This window comes from Morone saxatilis, unplaced genomic scaffold, assembly GCF_004916995.1.
Source record: "Morone saxatilis isolate NCDOM2014 unplaced genomic scaffold, NCSU_SB_2.0 Contig21, whole genome shotgun sequence".
Lineage (NCBI taxonomy): Eukaryota > Metazoa > Chordata > Actinopteri > Moronidae > Morone > Morone saxatilis.
Genome location: NW_023339774.1, coordinates 21,504,979 through 21,514,279, shown reverse-complemented (window position 1 = coordinate 21,514,279; position 9,301 = coordinate 21,504,979). Strand labels below are relative to the sequence as shown.

General features: G+C 40.8%; 1 protein-coding gene across 1 annotated transcript in view; it reads right to left on the bottom strand.

The window, feature by feature from the left end:
- The window catches only part of zmiz2 (zinc finger, MIZ-type containing 2), a gene marked incomplete in the record, with an annotated part of 28,046 nt that overhangs the window by 11,221 nt on the left and 7,524 nt on the right, over positions 1–9,301 (bottom strand). The window contains 5 exon segments of the mRNA XM_035668366.1: positions 416–628; positions 1,138–1,344; positions 3,878–4,046; positions 4,673–4,875; positions 7,127–7,241. Of these exon segments, the coding sequence (XP_035524259.1) occupies positions 416–628; positions 1,138–1,344; positions 3,878–4,046; positions 4,673–4,875; positions 7,127–7,241 (907 nt within the window).

Here is a 9,301-nt window from a genome sequence, read left to right as displayed (position 1 = left end):
ACTACTGTTAGTGGAACAAACAACAACTACTGTTAGTGGAACAAACAACAACTACTGTTAGTGGAACAAACAACAACTACTGTTAGTGGACGCACTTTAACAGGCGCATTTGTCCCCAAGGATTACGTTGTGGATTAAGGGTCTATTTTAACCAGGCCTGTAGTTGCGATTGCTGAAAAGACTGTGGAAGTGAAAGTTTTATTTCGTTTCTGTCCAGTTTAAAGTGTGTTTTATGATTATTTCCCGCTGGTGAAATGACTGGTTTTGTCAACAGAGTCTGGTGGGTAGTGGTACAGATTTGTTTTGGTCTGAGATGCTGCTCCTCGTGTTCTCCAGTAAACTTTAAATCATTGTGTTTGATGACTTTATGTTTGTTATTATCCAAATTAGGGCACCTAGCAATTCATTTCATTACCTTATAATACTGTGGAGGATTGGGCTGGCCGGCTCCGGGGGGGAACTGTGCTGGGTTGTGAGATCCAGAAGTGTACTGTGCCATGAGGGGCATCCGACTGGAGGGGTAAGAGGGTGAGGGGGGGCATCGCTGCTGTGGACCAGAGGGGTACTGGAGAGGCTGGTTAGGGTACCCTGACATCCCACCAGAGCCGTACTGCTGCACTGGAAAACCCTGGAAAACAAACAGAGACAGAACGAGTTAATGAACTGTTCTGACATCTAAGAACCACAAAACACTGACTCACCTAATCTCTGTGCTGACTAATGTATGTTGTTGCTAGGTGTTGCACCTCTACACTGTCTGACAAACAGAGCAGACAGCTGATCACAATCTGCAGTGGAAAAGTTTGTTAACTACTCAAGCTGACAACAACTTGACCCGTTACAGGAAGTAAGTGCAATAAAACCATAAAGAGTCACACTTTATCAATACACTGTTCAACAAGTAAAACCATGTAAACCTGAGGAGAAGTGATATCTGCTCTGTCTGCAGTTTCTACCTCTGCTATGTTTTACACAAGCTCAGCGTTACAAAGCAGAGTTTGTAGAAATGTATGTAAAATCAAAGAGATGAAAGTATTATATATAGAGAATATGAGCAGTGTGTTTGCTTCTGAGGAGGGGGAATAATCTGATATTATATTAAACGAGGGAACAAACATCCACTGGTGTCTCACTGACCTCCGAATGAAAAGGCCTTTTGAGCCCTTGCTGTCCGCCCGGATACCCTCCGTGCTGGGGCATCTTCTGAGTCTGGGCAGGGTGAGAGGGGTACAGGCCTCCGGCGGTAGGTGGAGGACCGGGCCTGGACGAGACCATCCCCGGAGGAGGGCCGCGGGGGCCCGAATGAGACAGGAACTGGGTGCTGTAAGAGGATGCTCCACCCATCTGGGGAGGGAAAGGGAAGTACGACAGCAGAGAGTTCAGGAAGGGTTCACAGGGTGCGAACAGTGACGGCAAGAAAATGAGTCCGGGACCTGGATTTATCAAGAGTCTCAGAATCCCACTGAAAGCTGAACTGGGACTCAAAAGAAGGAGATATTATAATAATGCTGATGATGTTTTCTTTAAATTGTGGTTTGAACATTTAAAATACAGAAAATATCACCACTTTTCTAAATGTAGGCTTTATGAATGTGGGTCATACTAGGCCTTTAGGTTAAAATATGAGGCCAAAATTGGGTTATAAGCAGCAAGTAAATATAAAAATAAAATGTATGCACATTTTAAATAGCAGCTGATTTAATTAAGCCGTATGATCTAGCTTCATTCAGTCACATTGTTCCACACTGCCTGTATTGTGCCATATTGTACACACAGTTATGATGTTGCAAACAGACTGTGGGTATATTTCAACTGAAAACGTCTTAACTAAACCTCTAAATGCAGACTCCTTACAGCTGGTGTACAATGAATTAATGTCAGTAATGTCACCCACTGTTTGGAAATACTCATAAATATTACTAATATAATAAAAACAAGAACGAATGAGTAATTCAAATAAATCTTTCCATGAATGCAGCTTGTGTTTTTGTTAACTTTCCTCTGAGTGGTTTAGAAATTAAATAATCTGCACTTTATCTGTGGAGTGTGATTTATTATTTCAAACTGTTTGTTGTTATTATGACAGTGTATTGGGGCCACTGTGGGTAGAAACAACAAGTACAGAGCCGAGGAGAGGGAGGGAATATTCTGAGAAAATGCTGATTCCGGGGATAAATTCAGAAGTATTTTCTTATTACTAAATCCAATTTCAAAGTATAATTTGATAATGTCATCCACTGCAGGCATAAAGCACAGCAAGCTACGGCGTCTGTGGTGTGACGAGGTTGATACAACCTTGTGAAGTGAGTGTCAAGTGATTCCTTGACAAAAAGAAACACAATTTTTCTGAGTTTTGTCCTCGTAAACTTGTGACTTTAATCTCAAAGAATTCGATTTTTTTTCCTTGTAAATTTACGATTTAAATCTAGGAAATTCTTCTCTCAGAATATTACTCCCACTGTAATTTGTTTTTGTTTGTTTTGTTTTTACCATTAATCATCAATGAACAGCACCCTAACCCACTGAATGTCTCTGCTTGAACACCATCTCCTGACTATTCCTAACACATCTGTAAACCTCCTAAAGACAGGAGTCATTCCCTGCATTATAGATAAAAATGCTCTTTACTCCTCGGTTTAAAAGCAGGACCAAACAGGACCAAAAAGTTTGGCCAGTTAGGACGGATTTTCCTCCTGAATACGGCCCCAGAACTAAGTAGTAAATCTAAAGAGTGTCAGCATGAAGAAGTTCTGTACACCGTGATTTATGATGTTATACAGCCTTTATTTACCTTGTTCATTTTGAACTGGAACCAGGAATCTTCTACAGAAATCATGGCAGTGTTTGCTGCTAAGCTTCTACAGCGACTCTAATGTTGTAAATAAAGTCTATGAGAGTAAATAGTCTGGCAAAAGACAGCAGTGTAAAATTATGTGATGTCTCTGCTGTTAATAAGAGACATGTGTCTTGAATCTGTGTCAGCAGCAGAAAACCAGCTTCTGCTTTGCACCCCCCTCCCACAGTCCTGCAACCACACATCACAGCTCCAAACCAGACGGTGTTTGTAAAAACTGCAAAAACGCTCCGCAGCAGCAGTTCCCATCCTTGTTCCTTAAGGGACCTCCATTCTACCAGTGAGGAAACCGGCAACCCCTCACTGATGGAGTTGGTTTAAAATGGAAGATTTGGATGAATTTTGAGCAGATTATTTCCTGTGAATGTTGATCAGAACTGAACTTTTTCTACGATTCTCTGTCTGTAATACATATTTTTTGAGCTTTTAACAAACAAACAAACTTAATAGGTTTCTTTTTGACAAATTGGGCGTTTTCTTCTCACTGTTCTTTCAGCTCTTTGGTTGTTTTCTAATGCAGCACGAGGCTGTTTATCAGAGAGTGATTAAATATAGGCCTACTGTGTGTATTAAAGTTTTCTCACACCCTTTAAAATCAAGAAGTCTTCGCGACCCCCAGGTTGGAATCACTGGACTACAGAAATATCTTAAACTTTGAGTCATGAGTCAATAAGCTTAGTTTAAAGGAGGAATAAAAGGCTTTTTTACAAATAGGCTAAACGTAAATTTTAACTAAATTTAAATGTGATTTATTCTTTAGTCTAAGAATTAGAGCAGTATCATGCCAATCTGACGCATTTAGGACCAGGATTTTACTCTGAAGGGCTCAATACACGCCAGCCTGAGTTGTAACTAGAGAGGTAAACTAAAGACATGCTGAGCGTGATGTTTAACAAAATAATGGAAAAGTGCTGCAACAGGTTTAAAACCCATTAATCTGCTTGGAAACTGACATGCAAATGCACTGGATCCAAAAGCCAAAAGACATGACAGAGCAGATCCCAGGCACTGACACACATTTACCTGTCCATAGCTCAACTCCTGGTTCTGTTTCTCCTGTATGGCTGCAACAGTTGCCGTGGCAGTGGCAGTTGCTGTGGCAGCGGCGGCGGCAACGGCAGCGGCAGCAGCCTGCGTGAAGTCTGAGGGAGGACGGACGCCCATACCGGCACCTCCACCGTTACCAGAGTAACTGCAGGGGAAAGACGGGGAGATGAGTGGGCAGCGAACCCAATGAACCGAGCGTATGAGTGTGTGAGGTGTAGTCATGAGCGTGAGTCAGAGCAGTGGGTGAGAGCAGCCACGCTGACATATGTTGATGTGAAACCAAGCAGAAATAGCACGAAATAAAAACATTAGTGCTGCACAAAAATACACAACAACGTTCAGTTATCAGCATCGACAATAACGTTCCTTACACACAAGCTGCTCCGTGTTAAAGGAACAGGAAACAACATTTTTAGCTAAATAGGTGTTAATTGTGTTTGTCAGCTCTTAGACATCAGTTGCTGTAAATAGCTTCCACTGATCTTATTCAAAGGCACGGAGGGAAAGAAGATTTCAAGAGGCAGCGTGTTGTTTGTTGTAACAGGTGAGTTTGTATGTGTAAGTTCTTTAATTTAGAATTTGTTGTAGACAGCATTTCTGGAGTTAATAAAGTTTTCCCTAACTCAACAACTCACAAACTCAGTGATTATTTTAAGGGAGTCTGATTCTGAATTCTTCGCCACTCAGAATCACTCACATGCAGGTTTTGCTCGTTAATTATCCGGATACAGATCACATTTTAATACCAGCTGTGAAGTGAACAGGATTTACCTTCCGCCGTAGGCTGAGGCTGGGTTGTACGCCGCACTGGGACGTCCGTACATGATTGGCTGCCCGTAACCTTTAGAGACAGCCTCTCCATACGACTGCTGGCCCATGAACTGGGAGCCCATGCCAGGACCCATACCAGGGCCGCCACCAGGCATCATGTGACCGCCGGAGCTCTCACCCGGACCCATGGGTGCACCAAACACCTACATGGGAAACAGAGAGGTGTTATCACCGTCACATCAACCACAAAGAGAGAATACGTGCAATAATAAAGTCAATCAGAGACCGGATGGAGTGGGAGAGACAGACATTCACAGTCAGACCAACTCCTAAAAGTCACAATGAAAGTGAAAGTACACATGAAGCAAAAACACAAAGAAGTGCAGGTCCTTTGGGAGAGAACATCGCAGTTTTATGACACCCAGAACCATAAAATGAAATTAATGATGGCGTCTTGTAGTTCTTCTCAGCAGTTATGGTGTGTGAAATCGACACATTCAGAAGACTGATCCAGATAAAGTTACACAAATTACACTGTAATCTAAATGACTGACGCCAGTTGATTGGACTTCCAGTGATGGGTTGGTTTTTATTTCACGGGTTGATAATTCTTCAGAAAGTTTTCTGGAAATATTTCTATAATTTGGTAGCAATTGTACGGAAAGTCCTTGAAAGGAAAGCTCCATTTAAACCTGAGTACAGACTCATTCAGGGCTGCAAATAACATTTAGTTTCATTATCGATTACCATTTGCTGATCATATAAATAGTAAGACAATTTGTGAAAAATGCCTGGTATAATTTCCACTTCTAACAAGCTTTTGGGATATATAAATATAACTAAGGCAGAAATACTTTTCTACAAAGTATATATCTTGTTGTTTTAAATAAAAATCTTGTGTTTGCTATTTCAACCTCCTAGAGTGTGTGTGCTGTTAATGCTCTGCAGCTCTCCTACATCCTGAAGAAGATATTTCCCAGGATAACAAAGTCGATAAAATGCTTTCTACTCCCACACTTATAAGTAGGAACAAATATGCATCACTCGGAGATGTTTGGGACCACATTTAAGAAGAAATAAATCGAGTAAAGAGTGAAGAATGAGACACACTTATAAAGCAGCTCCCTCCTACTTGCAGTAAAGTGTAGGAGTGACCTTTAAGAGCAGACGTCAAGTGTTTGTTTATTTCGATCAGTCACGTAGATTAAGCCCAAATCTGCTCCATTGATATCTGTGTTTCATTCTTCAAATTAATTCCTCAACTAGGAGCCTATGTGGCTTCAAGGTGCTTTTATTTGCATGTCTAAATTATCTCCAGAAACAAATGACACACATGAGATTAACACGTAGCTTTCAGCAATAGAAACTTGGAGGACATTAGAGGAAATCCAAACTGAAGCTTGAAGGGAAGTACTTTATTCCTACACTGACTGTCGGCTTCGCTCTCGTCACTGACACCTGAATTTCCCTGCGGGGATTAATAAAGGTTTATTTTATCTTATCTTATCCCTGAGAAATGTGAGAAAAGTGGCGCATGCTTACAAGAATGCAGCAGCTGCAACTGGTCAGCTGTAAACCACCACAGTGGCTCCCAACCTTTTTCCTTCCCTTTCTATCATTGAGTAAACGGACTCAGTGACATATATTATGACTATTTTATATTATATTCAACGTATAACACTAACAGTAGAGAACAACTGATGAACTGTACAATGAAGCTGATGCAATGATGTTAAATGTGTGATTTAGATTCATGTTAAGCAGATTATTTCCTGTAAATATCATTTTTATACTGATTTTATTTTGATATTTTATAAAGGATGTACCAATTACTCATTTAATATGGAGTATCTGCTATACCTGTATTTCCCTAGGTAATACAGGTGCACAGTGCGCTCTTCAAGTACATGATCAAAATCAATGTAATGTATATGTTTGACAATCAAATCGCTCCACATTGCATCAAGAAAATAAATGATAAAATATCAGAGTAATCTAAAATGCCCCACTATGTTCACCAGCTCGTCTATAACCGAGACTGTCTGCGGTTTGCTGCTGAGCAGGTCGTGTACTGTGCGGTTTTTATAGCTTCTTCTCAGAAAGAGATGCTATGAGAGCAGCCGGAGTGAAACAAAACAATAAAGCTGTGACCAGAACAGATAAATAATGAGCTGAAACACACTATAAAAGCCCCATAAAGCCGAGTAGAGCTGCACATTCAGCAGAAAATTCTCTGTAAAATATTGATTTAAGTCAAAAGAAATATGGTAGTTTTACCTTTAATTTCATAGCTGTATTTTTACTGTATCAGTCAGACGAATATGAGCCCTGATTTTATACATAATACAACAAATAAAAGCTTTTTTTTTTTAATGTGCTGGTTCTGTATTGTTACTGCACATAAAACAACAGGAGGAGATGAAAAATGTCCCCGGGTACTGAGACATGTGTTACCTGGCTGTGTGTGGGATTGGTCACGCCCCACACTGTGGTTACTACAGAGAGAGATCCTGGGTGCTGATTGGTGCCTGGTTGCCAGGAGACTGGGTCATTTAGGAAGGGGCCGTCACTGCTGCAGAAGGATATGAAGCCGAGTTACTGGGATGGTTGGGGAGGTTGAGGAGAGAGAGAGCATCCAGATATCACAGACAATGTTTTATTATTTCCGCATTAACACCATATTTGTACTGCAGCGGCACAGAGACTGCATTGAGGAAAAAAGGCTCGTCAATACCTCATTTAGACCTTGGTGAGCTAACGATTAACCTGAGCATGGTTTATTCATCTGACGATTGTGGTTCCCCTCCGCTTCCTCCTCTTAAACCCTCAACAGGAAACTACAGCACAACTAATATGCCACATTTGCAGGGACATCTCTACCAGCGTAACGGAAGCCATTTCTAAACATCTCACTGTCCATTTTCTTCCAAGAATCACATCAGAGCTTACGTTGACCTTATTTCAAACATATCTTATTTAAACCACCGCTTTGTTCTTTCTTTGTTCTTTCCTACAATCTTTTTACAATCAGCCACATTTTCTGAGGCTGCTTGTCGGGTCAGTGAGCTGCCAACACATCTCTTGCTTTCATGGCTTTCCGGAGAGAAAATAGAGCAGTCGACAGGCTTTGTGGCTGCACTCAATTAAAGAGAGTTTTGGCTCGAGCGATCAAGATGCTTCCAAAAAGGTTGAATAGAGAACACTCAACAGTCGATTGCCCAAACGGTTTGTGATTAAAGATTCGAATCTGACTGAACCCTGTTTGATTAGTTATTTAAACAACAATCTGCAGAGAGATGAGCAGCGACTCCTCCCAATGACTTGAATTAAAGCCATTTTGAATTCATGATTTAATTCATGTATTTTCTTCAGACCACTATTAGTCTCGTCTGCCTTGGAAGGAGACTTCACTTCGTACTGCCGTTACGTGCGTCATGCTCCAGTTGTGTGAATGTATTCTATAGATTTCACTGAATATCCTGTTTCCCCTGCAGGTAGGTCGTGTCTAGGTGGTAACCTAGATTTGCAAAAACTCTCGTGAGATTTGAACTATTGTTTCTGCACGTGGGAGACATTTGCCTTCGGGGCGGATATATCCTAGAGACTGGCAGTTCTATGCTTACATTCATTCACAGATCTGGAAAAGTCGCAGTTTCTGGACGTGCAGAAAGAGATCAATGAAAATGTCTTCATGCAGGGTTCAGATTAACACCCGCCAAGCACCAAACGCAGGTAAAATGTTGTGTTTGGTGGACAAATAACAAGGGTTCAGTAACCAGGGGACCGGTTTATAATGTGGAATCTCAGTTTAGGCTCAGGTTTACATTAATCTTAAGATTATCTATCTATGACAAAGTGCAATATGCAAATCACAGAAGCAGCAATTGTTGGATAAAGGTGAAATGTTGTAATGTAGTTCTGTAGAGACGCACTGGACTACGAATCTTGTTCTTCAGATTTGAGAAAACAAATTGTAGTTCTTTCAGTAAAAAGAAAGAAAATATGAAAGACGAAGAGAGAAAAGTCACAGAGGTTGTTCATTTGCAAGAGGGTGACGTCTAAAGGACACAGGAGCCCCGAGATCTTGGCTAAAATATGGTTGAGAAAGGCTCGATTCATATCACAATAAAGGGGTTACGATTCAATATTGTGATACTGTAAGAAAGGCGATTTATTGTGATTTAAACAAATCTAACTTTAGGAAAACTGTTTTTATATAGCTATTAATTTAGTTCTGTATATATTTTTTTTCCAAACAGAACAGTGAGATCTGTAGTTGTATTTATCACAATCATTGTAATATCCAACATCACAGCCCTCAGTTTACAACCCTGCTGTCTGACTGTTGGGAGTTTAAACACAACAATCAATACAGTGTTTTTGAGAATCGATACAATATCACAGAAAATATCACAAAACTAAATATTGCAAGACAATATTTTTTTATATCGATAGGCAAATGGTAAATGGACCTGTACTTTCTAGTCTTCCGACCACTCAAAGCGCTTTTTTGGGGCGGCTGTGGCTCAGAGGCAGAGCGGGTCGTCCCCTAATCGGAAGGTTGTTGGTTCGATCCCCGGCTCCTGGTGCCACATGTCGAAGTATCCTTGAGCAAGATACTGAACCCCA